The sequence below is a fragment of the Mustela erminea genome, chromosome 1 (assembly GCF_009829155.1).
Source record: "Mustela erminea isolate mMusErm1 chromosome 1, mMusErm1.Pri, whole genome shotgun sequence".
Lineage (NCBI taxonomy): Eukaryota > Metazoa > Chordata > Mammalia > Carnivora > Mustelidae > Mustela > Mustela erminea.
The window spans coordinates 5,260,401-5,278,351 of NC_045614.1; the positions used below are offsets into that span (position 1 = coordinate 5,260,401).

A 17,951-nucleotide genomic window follows, 5' to 3' on the forward strand; every position below is an offset into this window, starting at 1 on the left:
CAGTTACATTCTGTTGTGTTGTACTAGCTTTACTTTTCAAAAGTGAAAAGATAAATCATAACATTGCTTAAAAGGTTAGCAGAAGTAGAGGAAGGGGACAGAGATACAAGTTAGACTTGTAAAAATGTACCTTGTTTTAATATTTGGCTTTACAACCACGTAAAATATGGTATATCATTATAAAACAAAGTTGAAAATGTATAGATAGCCCTAAAAATGAAAATAAAACAAAGGAACTTCTGTATCCAGTTGGTGACGAAACAAGAGAGAGATGAACCTAGTGATTTCAAAACACAACAGTTTGACCCTACATACCACTACTGTATTGTTGATGGTGATGTTGCAGTTGTTATCCTGAGTGTGTTTCATATTTAGTATGGGATAAAGCAAAAGCAAAGAAGTACTTATGATGTCAAAGACTGGGATTTTAAGAGGGAGTGAAGGAGATACAGATATACAGTCAATTATGTTAGTAAAAACCCTGTAACCTTGAACTTGAATCGGGAGTGTCACAGTATATTTTATCTTTGCAAAAAAGCAAACATTTCCTAGCTCTGTCCACCGAAAAGATCTGAAACAAAGACTGACTTTGTTGCCATTAGCACTCCTTAAGCCCAGATCATAGTCTCTAAATATCACTTCCAGTTGAATGAACCAGGGAACTTTGGGGAAATATCTGGTTCTGGGTCTGGGGCAGGAAATGTACAAGATGAACCTGGCACAATATGATACACTAGAAAGCACAGGTGTTCTCCAAGACATTATTACCTAGTAATGGGAGTCAACTAAAAAAAGCTCTCACTGGCCACAAGTGGAATAATTTGCCCTTCAGTAAAAGTAATGACTACAGTAGATCCAAAGACATTGGGGTGCCTTGGTGGCTCAGTCGTTAAGCATCTGCCTTTGGTTCTGGTCCTGGTCCCAGGGTCCTGAGATTGAGCCCCCTGTTGCCCACCCCCCACTCAGTGGGGAGCCTGCTTCTTCCTCTCCCACTCCCCATGCTTGTATTCCCTCTCTCTCTGTCTTTCTCTCTGTCAAATAAATAAAATCCTTTAAAAAATATATTAAAATAACATTGGGGCGCCTGGCTGACTCTGAGTAGAACATGTCACTCTTTTTTTTTTTTAAGATTTTTTATGTATTTATTTGACAGAGAGAAATCACAAGTAGATGGAGAGGCAGGCAGAGAGAGAGAGGGAAGCAGGCTCCCCGCTGAGCAGAGAGCCCGATGCGGGGCTGATCCCAGGACCCTGAGATCATGACCTGAGCTGAAGGCAGCGGCTTAACCCACTGAGCCACCCAGGCGCCCCAGAACATGTCACTCTTGATCTTGGGTTGTGAGTTCAAGTCCCACATTGGGCATAGAGGTTACTTTTTATTTATTTATTTTTTAAAGATTTTATTTATTTATCTGACAGAGAGATCACAAGTAGGCAGAAAGGCAGGCGGGGGGCGGGGAGCAGACCCCTCACTGAGCAGAGAGCCCGATGCGGGGCTCGATCCCAGGACCCTGAGATCATGACCTGAGCCGAAGGCAGAGGCTTAACCCACTGAGCCACCCCTAGAGCTTACTTTTTTAAAAAAAATGTCAAATTTACATCATAAAAGTTGCAGAAGTAATACACAGAGCTCTCGTAGACCCTTTGCCCAAATTACCCAATTGTTAGCATTTCTGAATCCTTTATTTTTAGTAAAAATAAAATTTAAAAAAATCTTTAAGTAGGCTCCACACCAATGTAGGGTTCAAACTCACAACCCTAAGACCAGGAGTCACAGGCTCTATGGAATGAGCTGCCAGGCATCCCAAATCCTTTCCTTTTTTAATTTATTTTATTTATTTATTTTTTTTTTAATAAATGCCCTTTTTTTTTTTAAGATTTTATTTATTTATTTGACAGAGAGAAATCACAAGTACACTGAGAGGCAGGCAGAGAGAGAGAGAGAAGGAAGCAGGCTCCCTGCTGAGCAGAGAGCCCGATGCGGGACTCGATCCCAGGACCCTGAGATCATGACCTGAGCCGAAGGCAGCGGCTTAACCCACTGAGCCACCCAGGCGCCCTAATTTATTTTTTTAAAAAAGATTTTATTTATTTGTCAGAGAAAGAGAGTGAGCACAAGCAGGGAGAGCAGCAGGCAGAGGGAGAGGGAGAAGCAGACTACCCATTGAGCAGGGAGCCTGACACTGGGCTCCAACCCAGGACTCTGGGATCATGACCTCAGCTGAAGGTGGACACTTGACTGAGCCATCCAAGAGTCCCCCTTTATATTTTTTTAATATTGTCTCAAGTTTATTTATTATTTTATTTTATTTCTTTAAGTAATCTCTACCCCCCCCCCCATGTGGGGCTTGAACTCATGACTCCGAGATCAGAGTTGCATGCTCTGCCGACTAAGCCAGCCAGGCACCCCTTCAGTGTCTATTTTTCTTTGTTTCTCAGTGTAGGTTTCTCAAGTGTAAGCACGCTCGTCCACATCATCACAGGACCACCTTCAAAACCAGGAAATTAACATTGATCCCATATTACCATGTAATTCCCAAAGCCCATTCAAAGTTTCCAATAGAGTCCTTTAAAGCTCCGGCATCCATTCCCGATCACACTTTGTGTCTTTCTACTGCCCGGTGTCGTTCATGCTGCAATAGTTCTTCCATCTTTGTCTTTCATGACCTTGATAGTTTTGAAGAGTATAAGCTAATTATTTTGTAGAAAGTTCCTCAGTTTATGTTTGTCTAATATTTTGTTAGGATTTGTGCATTTGGAAAAGGAACTGCAGAAGCGATAAAGTGTTCCCAGTGCAGATGTTAGGAAGCATAGAATGTTGATTTCTTCCATTACTGAGTACGCCAGCCTGGTTAAAAAGTGTCTGCCCGGTCTCCAGCCTGAGATAGTATGTTGCACTTGTCAATAGTGCTTTATGGGAAAATTCTTTGAAATTGATTGGATATCTGGTTCCTCAACAAATCTTCTCCTGGTAGGTTTATTTTTTATTTTTTTAAAAGATTTTATTTATTTAGTTGATACAGAGAGAGAGAGAGATCACAAGTAGGCAGAGAGAGAGGGGGAAGCAGGCTCCCTGCCGAACAGAGAGCCGGATGTGGGGGATCCCAAGACCCTGGGATCATGACCTGAGCCAAAAGTGGAGCCCACCCAGGTGCCCCACCTGGTAGGTTAATTAACTGTTGATGACACTTGAATGAATTAATGTTTTAATTTTGTTGTGGTGCTGGTTACTTCAGACAAAGAGGGTTTTATTTTTACTTACAAGAATTCTGGAGGAGAATGGCTGCTGGCACTGATTTGGTCACATGAGTGATCAAATGCTTTGGTCTGAGAGGCTCTTAACCTTTTTTTTTTTCTTCTTCTTTTTTTTTTTCCTTTCTTCAGGTTTTTTTTTTTTTTAAGATTTTATTTATTTATTTATTTGACAGAGAGAAATCACAAGTAGATGGAGAGGCAGGCAGAGAGAGAGAGAGGGAAGCAGGCTCCCTGCTGAGCAGAGAGCCCGATGCGGGACTCGATCCCAGGAACCTGAGATCATGACCTGAGCCGAAGGCAGCGGCTTAACCCACTGAGCCACCCAGGCGCCCGGCTCTTAACCTTTTTCTCATGGTAGTGAGACAGCTGTTGTGGTTCCAGGCATCACATCCTCAGTCAAGGCAGGAAGAAGGGAGTGGCATGGACGTGTTACCTTGCCTGTCTTTTTTTTTTTTTTTTAAATCAGATAATGGTTGCCAAATGTTGATTTTTTTTTCCTTATATGCTAGCTCAACAAAGTGTTCCAAAGTGGATTTTTCTTGCATTTTTGCCTGTCCCAGCTCTGGAAGCAACCATTTCTCCAGGAAGCCCTGGTTCCCCATTAAAAATCAAGATCTGGGTGCTGGTGTGCTCACAGCTATTGTATTATCAATTCTTACTTTTCTCATTGTAATACATGTGTACGTATGTACCTACATATATACATTTATCTACCTATATACCATGTGTCCATCTGTCCATCCATCCATCCATCCACCCATCTTTAAAACCATGAGTGCACACCAATATCCCTAATTCTTTTTTTTTTTAAGATTTTATTTATTTGACAGAGAGAGACACATTGAGAGAGGGAACATAGGCAGGGGGTGTGGGAGAGGGAGAAGCAGGCTTCCCACTGAGCAAGGAGCCCGGACCTGGGATCATGGCCCCACCTGAAGGGAGACAATGACTGAGCCACCCAGGCGTCCCAAATTTACTCATTTTCCACTCCCCTGCCCCATGTGAAAGCTAACTCCTAGATACACACTAGTCAAGACCCAGTCCCAAACATATACCTCCTAACCAATTCCATTCCCATCCGGCACACTGTTTGAAAGCTTGTCCCCAACGAAGGAGTATATCCATGCATTTTAACTCAAAAAAAAAAAAAGTCACTTTTGAAGCCTTCATGGGAACCAGTTCAAAATCTTGAAACTTATGAAATTCAGAAATTGACAAGAAAGGGACAAACTAAGTATTTATGCTGACCTTTACAATCTATCTGGACCTCAGGTTAACCACACAGATGAAGGGACACTTCTCTTTATAGATATATTCCAGAAATAAATGCAGAAGGCTAGATTTTGAATACAACTGTTTTGTAACCCCTAATGGACTGTGAATCTAGGTAATGTTTTGCAGCCGCTACAAACAACACAGATAAGAGACCCGCTGGCATCGTCTGTCTCCTGATGTGTGCACACAACTCCTACGGAGCGCTCAGCCCTAAATCTGATCAAACTCTAGATCCAGCTGTTCATTTACAGGAAATGCAGGGGACAAAGGCCCAAGGGAAATAACACCATAGGTCCATAGAGACCAAAAGCAGATTGGTGGTTGCTGGGACCTAGGGAAAGGGAAATAGGGAGGAAATGCTAAATGGATATGAGGTTTCTTTTTGGAGCGGTGAAAAAAAATTCTGAATTAAAGTGTAGTGTTTGCACAACTTTGTGCAGGTACTAAAAACCACTGGATGTGCATTTTAAAATGAATGGTGTGCCTGCGTGGTTTGGGTCATGATCCAGGGGTCCTGGGATCAAGCCCCATATCGGGCTCCTTTCTCAGCAGGAAGCCTGCTTCTCACTTTCCCTCTGCCTGCTGCTCCCCCTGCTTGTGTTCTCTCTCTCTGTCAAATCAATAAAATCTTTTTAAAAAAAGATTTTATTTATTGATTTGACAGACAGAGGTCACAAGTAGGCAGAGCAGCAGGCAGAGAGAGGGGGGAAGCAGGCTCCCTGCCGTGCAGAGAGCCGGATGCAGGACTGGACAGGACCCTGAGAGCATGACCCGAGCCAAAGGCAGAGGCCTAACCCACTGAGCCACCCAGGCACCCCAATAAATAAAATCTTTTAAAAAAAGAAATATTTAGATGGGGATCATGTCTGGGATTTGCGCACAGGAAGAGAATGGGCCAGATTGGTTGAAGCTGGGTAGTGGGCTTATCTTTAAGACTATTCTGCCTTTTTTTTTTTAAGATTTTATTTATTTGACAGTGAGCAAGCAGAGAGAGAATGATCATGCAGCGGGGAAGGGCAGAGGGAGAGGGAGAAGCAGACTCCCCACTGAGCAGGGAGCTCGACATGGGACCCTGGGAACATGACCTGAGCTGAAGGCAGACACTTAACTGACTGAGCCACCCAGGCGCCCCATTCGCTCCACTTTTTTTTTTTTTTTTTAAGATTTTATTTATTTGTGAGAGAATGAGAGCACAAGCCAGGGGAGCCGCAGGCAGAAGCAGCAGCAGCAGACTCCCCACTGAGCGAGGAGCCTGATGTGGGACTGGTTCCCACAATCCTGGGATCATGACCCAAGCTGAAGAAGGACGCTTAACCGTCTGAGCCACCCAGGCGCCCCTCTCTCCACTTTTAAATGACATAATAGATTTAGGTTAACACAGTTTATGGAAAAATTAAACCCAGAGTTACCCAGCGATCTCATTTTTGACTATCTACCCAAAAGAATGGAAACCAGGGACCTGAGCACCTATAGTACACCCGCGTTCATCACAGCATGGTGCACGACCCCCAGCAAGTGGAAGCAACCCAAATACCCGCTGATGGATGAATGGATAAATGGGAAGTGGGACATCCGTACAAGGCATGATCGTTCAGGCTTTGATTAGAAGGGAAAGCCTAACATCCACTGCAACACCAAAGAACCCTGAAAACATGATACTAAGTGAAATAAGCCGGTCACGAAAGAACAATGGTGTATGATTCCACTTACAGGAGGTCCACTCGAGGAGTCAGATTCACAGACAGGAAGTAGATGGTGGGTTCCAGGGATGGGGCGGGGGCGGTGGTGTGGGGAGATGGTATTTCACGGGGCCAGAGTCTCAGTTTTCCAAGACAAAGAGTTCTAGAGACGGATGGTGGGGGCTGTTGCTCAAAATGTAATGTACTCTGAGCTGTACACTGAAAAATGGTCAAGATGGCCAATATGATATTGTCTATTTTGCCACTACGGAAAGACTTACGAACAGGGCCTGGCACTGAGGGACATGCTGGGCTTCCTACATCACGGAAATCAGAGTAACTGAAATGACATGGCTGGACTGTGACCCCCAGGGGGACAGTGCTGCTGTCAGTCTTGTTCCCTTGTATGTGCCTCGGGCCTGGCCAGTCCACGGAGGTGCAGGAAAGATCTAGTCTCTGGACTGCCTGAAACCTTCCAGGGTGCCTCATTACTTCACCGGGACTCCCTGAAGCCTCTGCCCTCTCTCTGCCCTCCCATGCGCACCCTGCCCAAATCCAGATTCAGCGCCCCCAGGATCTGAGTGAATGGCCACTGGAGTGCGTTTGGCCTACCAGATCCCGCGCTGTCCTGTTGCTGGCCTTGGCTCAGGATGTCCCCTGGCCTGGAGCACACACCTTGGGTCACTCCAGCTTCCCTACAGAACAGCCCCCTGTGTCTCAGGGCTCCTCTGGAAACACTGCCTGGGTTTGCCCAGCTAGCCAGGCAGGACAGCCAAAGCCTGGCATTGGGAGGGAGGAGACCCCGGTCTCTGCCGGTTCTTCTAGGGGTCAAGGGTATAAGTGGCTTCAGCCAGAAGGTAGAGCTTCTAGAACAGGGGCAGGCACTCTGGTGAGTGTCCTCTGGAGAGGACACATTGGGTCACATGGTCAGGGCAGGGATCGGGGTGGGGGGGCATAGCGACACTTCCTCCATAGTGACAAATGGCCCTCAGGCCATCTCTGCCCACAGGGACCAGGGGAGAAGCTGGATCCTGGACAGAGGCAGAGAAACTCCAGGCCACCTGCCTCCCCTCCATCACCAGCATCCTCCCTTTGGGCCCTCCTTAAAGGTCAGCCTGGGATCAGGTGAGCTGGGGTGGCAGCGGCATGACCAACGTCCCCTGGATGAGCCCCTTTTGCCTGTCCTTGGCAGGACCCCAGAGGAGGTAGCGGCCATGGGCAGCAGACGGAAGCGGGGACAGTCCAATCCCAGGGCTGGGAACAGGGAGCAGTAGGTACAGCTCAGCCCCTGCCAAGGGGCACCCTCATCTCCGGGAAGAAGTTGAATACATCCCCCAGCCACAGGGTCAGCTAGGAGAGGGTACCCACCCCTCCCCCGCTGGCCCTGCGCCCAGCTCGTGGGCCTCCACACTGTCCCAGGTGGTGCTTGGACCTGGTCTTCTAGCTCCCTGCAGGGCTGAGCCAGGTGGATGCAGCCCGCAGCAGGACGTGTGCCTCGGGGAGCAAGGGGCCCAGACGTGGCCGCCTGGCGGAGAGAATGAAGACAAAGGCGCAGCGGCAGGTTTCTGTACAGGAAGTCGGATTATACATTTTTAGTAACGGGCGGGAGAAATGAGGCATCAGGGCAACAGTGCGGGGGGCTACAGGGAGAAGAAGAGATGGAGAGCTGGGGTTTGGCGTCAATCTTACAAAGTGTATAAAGAATCTGTGTTTCTCTACAATAACAAAAAAACCAAAGGCTACAAGAGCGGTTGTATATACAAAACACGGAGATATTGCTTCACTTGCAAACGGGGTCCTGACCAGACGGGAGACAAGACAGAGAGGGGCACAGGGAGGGGCTGGAGAGCGCGCTGCGTGCAAAAAAAGAGGGAGGGGGGAGAGGGGTCTTCCCCCAGCATAAATCTACAGGCAGGAGCTGGAGTCGCGCACGCACGGGAGAGGTCGAAGGCGTGTGCCGGTGCTGGCTGTGCGTGGGGGAGCAGGGGGGCCGGGAGCCAAGAGTGTCCGCCTGTCCCGGCCCCCTGGCGCCTTGCTCTTCGAGCATCAGCTCGGAAGGGGGTTCTGGATGGGGATCGGGGGACCGGTGGGGCCAACTGGCCACAGAGGGAGGGAGGCAATCGCTCCCTGGAGTCTGCCGTGGAAAGCTGGAGAAGCCCGCTTGGCGCGCCCCTCCTCCTTGCCTCTGACCGGCCCTTCTAGGCTGCCACCCTCCCTGGCCCGCCGAGATGCACACCGGGACCCCAGAAAAGCAGGCGTGGCGACCCGGGCGTCTGGCTTTCCTCGAGCGGGAGAGCAGGTGCCACTCAACTCCTGTTCTTCCTGGGCCCCCGCCAGCCATGCGGAGCTGGATGTGAGGGCAGGAGCCGGTGACGGTCACGGTCACGGAGGGACGGAGAGGGCGGGGCCGGGGAGCGCAGCGCGGGGCGGGGCGGGCAGAGGATGAGGACGCGCAGGCGCGCTCGGGCGGGGCGCAGGGCGCTCACAGGTTCTGGCAACACTGCAGCTTGCTGGGTTTCTGTCCGTCAGTGGTGGGCGGCACGCTGATGTCCACCACGTTGTTCCCGGGGGACTCGTCGTGGGCTGCGCGGTCCGCGATCTGCTTCTGAGACACGATGCGGTAGATCTCTGCAGGTGGGGGAATGAGGGGTGACCCATCTGGCCTCCAGGGAGCATAGTCCCCTGGGCGGAGCCCAAAACCTCCTCTCAAAGGACCCCCCCCTTTACTCTGTGGGGCACCCCCATCACATCGGGGTGGGGGTAAATGGTGGCAGGGGCTGGGCCCCTGGAGGCTCCCACCGGGACACCCGATGCTGGCTGGGTGCCCAGCAAGGGCGGGCCCCATGTCTGGTCAGGGAGGTCCTGCCCCGCCCGCCCCCCTTCAAGCCTGGCCTGTTCTCCTGTAAGATCAGAGGCCCCTCCTCCTCAGAATAAATGCCCTGGGGTCCCGTGCCTCTGTGGCTGACCCAGCGGGCTGTTCTCCAGTGGGGCCACAGCAGAGGGCCCCACGGCAGCCAGGTGGAGGGTGTCTCTATGTCCTCAGGATCTGCCCTGATCCCATGAAGCGTGCCATGTCTGTCCGGTCTGTCCAGACCAGCTTGTGGCTTTCGAGACTAAAGCTTCAGGCAGGGGCTATGCTCTGGAGCGGGAAACCGGGTGGGGGTATCCTCCCCAGGCCCACACACAGGGGGCATGCTGGGGTAACTGTGACGCCAGCCTAACTCTGTGATCACCTGTGAGGATGTTCTTGAAAGCTTCCTCGACGTTGGTGGAATCCAATGCTGAGGTCTCAATGAAAGACAAGTTGTTCTTTTCTGGAACAAAAAGAATATTGCCCAGGTTGGTGGTGGGGCTTGCCTGGCCCAAGAACTGAATGGTGGGGGCCAAAGAGATAGGACTGAGACGCCCAACCCTCAGGAAGGGGATGCTGGCTGAGGCCAGGGACACAGTGAAGATGGCAGCGGACTGGGGCAGGGGTGAGCTGCCTGCCTTCCAGATGCTTCTCTGATGTCTCAGTCACAGTCCCACTTTTAGGAATGTGGCCCCTGGGGGAGGCCCCAGGCGGGCGTCCCCCAGTGACACCTGTGCCGCACCCCAGCCACACCTGTTCCGGCCCCTCCGCGCCTCACCTGCAAAGGCACGAGCCTCGTCAGTGGGCACGGCCCGCAGGTGGCGAAGGTCACTCTTGTTGCCCACGAGCATGATGACGATGTTGCTGTCAGCGTGGTCCCGCAGCTCCTTCAGCCAGCGCTCCACATTCTCGTAGGTCAGGTGCTTGGCGATGTCGTACACGAGCAGCGCACCCACTGCGCCGCGGTAGTACCTGCGGGGGACAGCATGTGAGCCAGGGGCCTCCCAGGCTCTGTGTGCAGCAGCCCCTTGGCCCCCATACCTGGGGCAGGGAGGCACAGAGCCCGCCCGAGGCACAGTGGCCCACTGGGACTTGGCCGGTTGGACCACCAAGGAGACTGACAGACACCCAGCCATTCCACGGGATTAGGGACTTGAGAAGGTGACCAGGCCTCAGTGGCGTCCCGAGGGCACACGTGACCAACAGGAAATGGCAGGATGCTGGGGGCGTGTCTAGAAGAGGCAGCCCCAGTGGGTCCTGGTAGCAGGGACCGCAGGGAGGCAAGGGGTGCCAGGCCTCTGTGGGCGGACGGGATGAGGGCGGGGCAGGGTCGGAGCTGAAGCACAGAGGGAAGATGGGGGCAGACAGGCAAGCGAGCAGGCGAGCAGGCAGGGCTGGGGGGTGGGCAGAGGGTACAGCCAGCATCCGGTGAAACCACAGTGCCTCAAGGGATTCCAGAGCTCAGAGGGACCACAGGACATGCCTACCCTAGGGTCACAGTGTGGCCAGAACTGGACACTGGTCTTCCTGACAGTCGCATAGCTCCCGGAGGTCTTGTCCCTCCCCCTGGCCCCCGCCTAACTCTCAGAGGTGTGCTCTCCCTTTCTTCTGCCGAACTCCTACCCATCCTGCAGGGCCCACCGGCCCCACACCCATGGCTTCCTACGCCACCCCAGCCCTGTCACTCACGCGGAGGTGATGGCCCGGTAGCGCTCCTGGCCGGCGGTGTCCCAGATCTGTGCCTTGATGGTCTTGCCGTCCACCTGGATGCTGCGGGTGGCAAACTCCACGCCAATGGTGCTCTTGCTCTCCAGGTTGAACTCGTTGCGGGTGAAGCGTGATAGCAGGTTGCTCTTCCCCACGCCCGAGTCCCCAATGAGCACCACTTTGGGGGCAGGAAGGAGAGAGGTGAGACTCTGCAGGCCAGCTACCCTGAGCCAAGACCCATACACCACCCACATCCACCTGCACGACCGTCAGTGACCCCCTGGGCGCTGCACAAACTGGGAAAGCCAACATCAGAGCAGTTGGAGCCGTCCTGGAACCCAAGGCACCGTATTTCCTGTGGTGCAGAAGCAAACAGAGGCTTTGGACTTCCAGAAACAGCCACCGTGGACAGAGCAACACCTCTGCTGTCTCAGGTGCTTCAGAGCAGGGCTGCCCCAAGGGCGTACAGACCCAGATATCCCAGCGGGTGCAGAGTGGGGATCCATTAACCCCTGAACCTCCCCTGCAGCCTGGTGGCCAAGAAGTCTCCAGGGCTGGGCAACCTTGGGTGAGTCACTTAACCTCTCTGGGCTGCCTTTTCTGCAAGAGGGGGACTTGAGGAGAAAAGGCAGAAGCAGAACTCCACTAGTATCTAGCATGCTAAGGCAGGCGGCAGGGGCTGGGGATGGGGGTTATTGCTAGGTTCTTACCTACAAGGGTCTGCCACTGGAGTTCTAAGCCACAGGAAATGAGAAGCCTCACCCCCATGCCGAGTCCTCCTGGGCAGGGTGGAGCAGGCCCCTCCCATCTATCCCCGTATCCCTCTCTTCATTAAGTTTCCTACCCCAGCCAGAGAAGCAACACCTCTAGGGGCCAAGGCGCCCCAGGCTCTGTGGTAGGGTCACATGAGATGGTCCAGGAGGGGTGTGAGCCCAAGAGGCTGTCCTTAGACCCAGGGCACGCTGGAGTCTCACGTCTGTGTATGCACAGTGTGAGCCGCACATGCACGCGTGGGTATGTGTGCCGTGTATAAGAAACAACACGGGGCTGTCTGACCAGACACTCCAGGTGGAAACCACATGGACCCCCTCCACGTGTGGACCTTGGGCTCTGACACCCAAAGGTGCGTCTGTCCAGTGGAAAGCCATGGGGGTTGTAGGCTTGGTCACCCACACCCAAGTCCTTCCTCAATGGAAAGTTGTGTGTGTGCATGGCCAAATTCCCACAGCTTCTGACCATCTTCCTGCGCCCGCCCCAGCCCACCCCACCTGCGCCCGCCCCCCCGCGTTCTTGCGTTGACTCTCACAGCAACCACCAAGCTGTTTTCCTGGGGGCCGCCAGAGGGCGCAGGTGCCCACAGCCCTCGGGGCTCCCACCTCCCAGAGGTACAAGTCCAAATCCTCCCCGAAGTCCAAAGGGCCTTGCACCTCCTGCCCCTCGCCCACCCCGCCCTCCCCTCCTCCCTCTCTCCCCTTCGCGCACTCTTCTGCAGCCACAGGGGCCTCCTTGCTGGGCCTCCGAGATACACAGAGGCGCCCGCCCTGCGCTCCCTATACGGTTCTTCCCCCAGGTACGGGCCTGGTATCTGCCCCCACCTCCTCGGTGGGGACCCTCAGATGGCACCCAGTGGGTCGAGGAGGCAGGCCCTCACTGTCATCCTCTTAAAAGCCCTCACCCCTCCCCACTTGCCTTTCCTCCACAGCTCCCCCCTCCCCCAACCCTCTCACGCTCTCCCCGGCCTATTTGGCCACAGGGGTGGGCATCTCAGGCAGTCCGAGTCCCTGCTGTGCCCCCAGGACCTGGTGCAGTGCCCAGCACCCAGAAAGCACCCGATCGCTGTCTGCTGGACAAACAAACCCAAAGTGGCTTGTGTAGTCTCCCAGCCCCACCTCCTTCCACACCTGGAAGATGCCCAGGTTACCATCCTCAGGCCATAGGGGGGCAGGCAAGGCAGCCTCTCTGGGCGGGCTGCTTTAGAGCCAAGAATACTAAGAAGGAGCAGAATGCTTAATGAGTCTGTCCAGTGAAAGCCCCTGACGTGCACCAACTCCCACGAGTCTCTCGTAACCCTACAAGTCAGACAGCAGGACAATGCCGTGCCTATTTGTAGGCCCACTCCACCTCCCAACCCTGCTCACCAGACAGGGACTTGCCCAGGGCCACTGGGCTGGAAAAGTGGTCTGTCAGCATTTGAACCCACATCTCCTGCGTCTGGGGCCGAGCTCAGGGCTCTGGGTCCAGCCTCCTCCTCTCGCACTGTCCAGGGCATCCTGACCCTCGGCGTAGCTGGCAAACTCCTGCTCATCCTTCAGAACCCCTCAAGCCAGGCCTCTCCTCTCCCCGCTAACCCCTCGTGGCCTGGCCTCCATGACGTGGTTGATAACGAGGCCGGTGTTGTCTCATGCCTGACGGAAGCCTGGGAGCTGACCTCAGAGAAAGGAGGAAAGAGGTGCAGACGGACATGGGCCTGTGGCTCTAGACCATACTGTGGGGCTCACCACCTACACCCACAACCTCTCACCTCCTTCCCAGGTGGCCTCGGAGACCTGGCCAAGGCCGGAGAGGCTGGCTCACAATTCTTACGCCCTTGGAAACGGAACAGGAGAGAAGGCCTCGTGCCATCCCTACGCACTCGCTCCCTTCCAGCCTGGGCCCCATCAACTCCGCTCTGGCTGAGCCACCAATCTCCTCGGCACTTCAGGGCCAGGCCCAGCCCTAAAGGCTTTGTGACTGTGTTCTCAGGCCCAGCCCAGGGGCAAATGTTCCAATTATCCTTCCCCTTATACAGCCGGGGGACACTCAACCCAGAGTGACCAAGTTCCCGGCCCAGGATCACCCAGTGAGAAAGTGGACGCCAGAGCAGGAGGAGAGCCCCCAGCCCCTGCCCAGCGGAGCGGCAGGAAGGCCTGGCTGCTCGGACTGGCCCATGGAGAGAGGTGCCCAGGGCGGCAGCAGCCAAGCTGGCCCCATGTGCAGGGTAGGAATGAGAACAGCATTGTCCTGGGCACAAGCGATCTGCTGTCTTGGGGAAATAAAGGGCCCTTGAGGACACAGCCCCTAGAATTTCCACAGAAGTCGGTGGCATCACTGGCCGGGAAATAGCCCCCCCCAACCCCGACATGCCACTTGGCTGGCGGAGCAGGCGAGCGCAGTTGGCAAAAACAAAGAGCGGCACCTCTTGAAGCCCTGGGTCCTCCGACCTGCCCCATGACAGTGTGGCACCCCTGGGGCCTGCCCGCTGACACTCAGGTGGACTGTGGCCATTTGGGTGGGAGGGGGCGGGCACCCCTACCCAGGCAGAGCAGGCCCCTGCTTCTCCCCCAGGAAGCCAGCCCTGACCATCCCAGGGCCCAGAGACTGGCCCTTGGGGGCAGTCCCGCCACAGTTATATTCTGGGGAATCAGAGCAGAGGACAGATCGGGGCCCAAAGCCAGGGCACAGGCAAGGCCACCGTGGGCCAATGGGGGAAGATGGCATGCTTTGGTCCTTACCGGTGGGTCTGGGGGGGCCCTGCCCAGGTTGGAGAGCACGAAGGCTGCCTCAGGAGCACTCAGCAGAGGAGGGTGAGCACACGGCTGGCCTGTTTCCTGGCTGCTACTCTTCCCTCGCCCCCTTTCCTAAAAGGACTCATCGATGGCACAGGGGTGGACAGAGCCCAAGGGACGTGGTCCTGGGCTACCCCAGCAGCTTCCCACTTCAACCCACATCCTCAGAGGCCAGGTGAGTGGCCGGGGGCCTCTCAGAAGTCCCTGGTGGCCCTTGGGGACATAGCTGCTCCCACTGTGGATCCCACAGTCGGGTCCAAGCCAAAAGAGGTCAGGGTTGCCCCAAGGGGCTGATCGGCAGGCTGGGAAAATGGCCCATGGCTGACAGGATAAAATGTTTAGCAGGCTGAACATGAAAATCTAAAATTAGGTACAAAAAAACAACCTTACTTGGGAGTGGGGGAGATGCTCAGTGAGGAAAACACCCTGGGGGATCTGCTGGCCTTGGTCTTGGGAGGTCAGCGGAGCCAACGTGTGATGTGGCTGCCAAAATTACCACGGCGGTGGCCAAAGGGTGAAGCAGGGGGCAGTCAGTGTCCCAAGTGGGAAATGTGGCCCCTCTGTGCCAAGGGAAGGGCCAGAAGTTACTAGAGCCTGGGGGAGGCTGAGCACAGGGTCAGGGGCAGGACGATCGCTGGCCCTCTCCTCCTGAAGGGCCCCTCGGACCAGGCGACGGGGCTGTGGAGCCTCAAGGTAAGGAAGTTGGCCCCTGTCAACCCTTCTGGTGTGGTCTCTACTTGGGACACCTCTCTAATGCCCATACCTGATCCTCTGCAGGCCACGGGGTCTCAGGAGGGTCCCGGGGACAATATACTCAGGCTTCTAATGCTGTCTTTCCACGGCAAGTGGTGTGACAGTGGTGACTTGCCTACCTGCTGGCTTCTCTCCTTCCTTCTTTATGTGCCAGACCCATACAGTTTCCTTCTCCCATTTGAGTGAAAAATGGAGTGGATTTCAAGAGAAACATGCAGAGGTAATTGGGAGACCTTCAACAAGACACACGAGTGACCGTGAGGTCTCAGATGCCGGCAATTTGGGAAATACTGACCTTGTGGGTTTGACTTTCACTTCTAACCCTGTGTGAGCAGGGCACCTGCTGACTCAGAAAAGGAGGCTAGTGGGGAAGGGCAGCAGGGCAGGTGGCCCCCACCTGCACCCCCACCCTGTACCAGTGGCCACCGAACCCAGATCTGGGCTTCCAGTAAGCAGACTCGGGGATGAATCCCAGGAAGCGCACAGCCGCTCCATTGCCCCTGACCCAGTAACTGGACTTCTGGGAACGTACTTCAAGGAAATAACCCAAAGGGCAAAGGATGACTAGTGCAAATACTTGAGCTGGGTTATTTATAACAGCAAGCGGCTGAAAATAACAAGTGGGCAATGGCCCCAGAAACCTGGAGGTGACGATTGGGGTTAAGGTCCCCTGCCCTGGCAGTCCAAATCCAGGTGGGTGTCCAATGGGCACCTGGGGAGTAGTGGCCTCAGGGCTCCAGCCGCAGAAGGATGGGAGGCCTGTCCACCTGTGGCCAGTCTGTTTGGGGGACTCACGGAAGAGCTTCCCCTGCCTTTATCGTGAGACCTCAGGGTGCAGACAGCACCGGAGATAACCGCTGACCACACAGCTTCACCTGCTAGTGACTTAGGAGCCTGCACGCAGCTCCCCAGGCCTACGGCGCCATGTGACAGTCCTGGGCCTCTGTGCAGGCACTCCCCCAGCCCAGAAGCCTTTTACCATGTGGATATCCCAGGTAGGGAGCACTCTACCCCACTCTCCATGTCCCCAAGGTCCCCAGGCTTCCAGCCTCACAATGTGGGATGATACCACGGACACAATGGTCAGTGTCGGACACGGACCACGCTCCCAGCGACAGCCAGGCTTCCCCAGCGAGGGGGATGCGGCCAGTCGCTGGTGTGGGAGGCAGACCCTCACACGGCAGGCAGAAGGACAAGGTACCTCATGCGGGCCCAGACGTAGCTATCAAGGGCAACCATTGTCAGCCAGGGAGCCCAAACAGACGGCCCGGGGCCTGGCCAAAGGCCAGGCTGGCACAGAAGGCACTGTGAAGTCAGTGACTCTTTTTTCTTTTTTTTTAAAGACTTTATTTTTAATTGATCTCCACACCCAAAGTGGGGCTGGAACTTACAACCTGGAGACCAAGAGCTGCATACTCTACCGACTGAGCCAACCAGGCGCCCCTAAAGCCAGTGACTTAAGTCACTCCACAACCCCAGCAACGTGGAGGGACTCTCCCCAGCTTGAGCGGCCAGGCAAGGGAGCTGGGTCAGCAGCGGCTGCCTCACCTGCCAAGGCCGTACTGCAGGCTCCTAGAGCCCTCTGTCCCCGGGGCAGGGGCGATCCTCCAGCAGGTTGGCCGAAGGCCAGTCCATCAGTGCGCATGTGCTGGGGGAGGTGGTCTGACAGGCTTAGTCCCACATACACTCCTTGGGTGGTAAAGCCCTCCGCTGACAGCCCTGGGTTCAAATCCTGCTCCAACACTTTGCAAACCTGCTCTGTCTCTCTGGGATCTCAGTTTCCAGGTCCCTAGAGGCTGGATACTACCGACGACCTCGCAGGGCTGGGGTGAGCATTGCAGTGAATTCGTGAAGTGCTCAGAGAAGGGCAGGCACTTGAGTAGCTCTATTAAGGGTTCTAAGAGTTCAAAGATATTGTTACTGTTAACCACCAAGCCTTCGGTCCGCCACACACGGTCCCCCCGCCAGGCGCCCTTTCCACGCAATTCTGGGTCAGCACCCCAATCCAGGGTCCCCCACCACGCATGTCCCCTCGCGTCCTCGCCCTTCCCGGGCCCCGCCCCCAGATACGTTGCCGCCAATCAGGACCAGCCCCTCCCACTCCGTGAGAGCACCACCCCCCTTGCCCCGTCCCAGCCCACTTCTTGGGCACGCCCACCGCACCCTAGCCCCGCCTCTGACGGCCCCGCCCCCATCGCGAAGGGAGCTTTCCACCCAGCCCGGCCCGCCAAATGCTGGGGAGACCCCGCCCCCAGAAGCCCCGCCCCTAACGGCCTCTCCCACCGCTTGGGGCCCCACCCCCTCCCGGCCCCGGCCCCGCCTCGGCGCATCCAGAGCCCCCGGGCCTCTGTGGGCCACCCGCTCCGCACGGCCACACACTCCAGCCCAAAGCCGACCGAGCCCAAACTACCCCGGCCTTGCCGGCTGCCTAACCCGCCGGGCCCCAAGTCCCGGGCTCCGGCCTGGGCCTAACGGCCTGGAGCGTAGCCTCAACCCGCCTGCCCGCATCCTCGCTACCGTCCCCTCGCCCGTCTCTGTCCCACAGACCGCACCTTTGAATAAGTAGTCGTACTCGTCGTCCCGGGTCCCCATTGTCCTGGCGCTTCCGGCGGGATCGGCGACTCCGCAGCCCCACCACAAACACCCGACGGGGGCGGAGCCGGCGCCGCGCAGAGCGGCGGGTGGATGACCAATCAGAGGCGGGCAGCGTGGCGACCGGCACCCAGGGAAGCCAATCACAGGCGGAAGCAAAGCTTCAGGGGTGGGCGCCGTCTGGGATCCACCCTTCTCGCCTTCGGTCTCCTGGAGAAAGGCGGAAGGAATGCGGACCTTTCTGAAGTGACGGCCGCATCAGCCTATCAGATGTAGTCTCTGGAAGGCGGGGCGG

At 55.2% G+C, this 17,951-nt stretch overlaps 1 protein-coding gene across 1 annotated transcript; it reads right to left on the reverse strand.

Moving 5' to 3' along the window:
• Positions 1-7,770: 7,770 nt before the first annotated feature.
• Positions 7,771-17,744, reverse strand: RAB11B (RAB11B, member RAS oncogene family). The gene is made up of 5 exons (XM_032308956.1): positions 17,617-17,744; positions 10,749-10,944; positions 9,838-10,031; positions 9,442-9,522; positions 7,771-8,836 (listed from the first exon to the last, which is right to left on the reverse strand). Exons 1-5 carry the CDS (start codon positions 17,654-17,656, stop codon positions 8,691-8,693), a joined length of 657 nt encoding a protein of 218 aa, XP_032164847.1. The 5' UTR covers positions 17,657-17,744; the 3' UTR covers positions 7,771-8,690.
• Between the last annotated feature and the right edge of the window lie 207 nt (positions 17,745-17,951).

What these genes read in the sequence shown, in the direction of transcription:
- RAB11B (XM_032308956.1), bottom strand. Translation starts at nt 17,656, where the DNA reads ATGGGGACCCGGGACGACGAGTACGACTACTTATTCAAAG. An exon ending in TACCGGGCCATCACCTCCGC is followed by an intron (nt 10,032 to 10,748) that starts GTGAGTGACAGG and finishes TGTCCCCCGCAG; the next exon opens with GTACTACCGCGGCGCAGTGG. An exon ending in CGAGGCTCGTGCCTTTGCAG is followed by an intron (nt 9,523 to 9,837) that starts GTGAGGCGCGGA and finishes TTTTTGTTCCAG; the next exon opens with AAAAGAACAACTTGTCTTTC.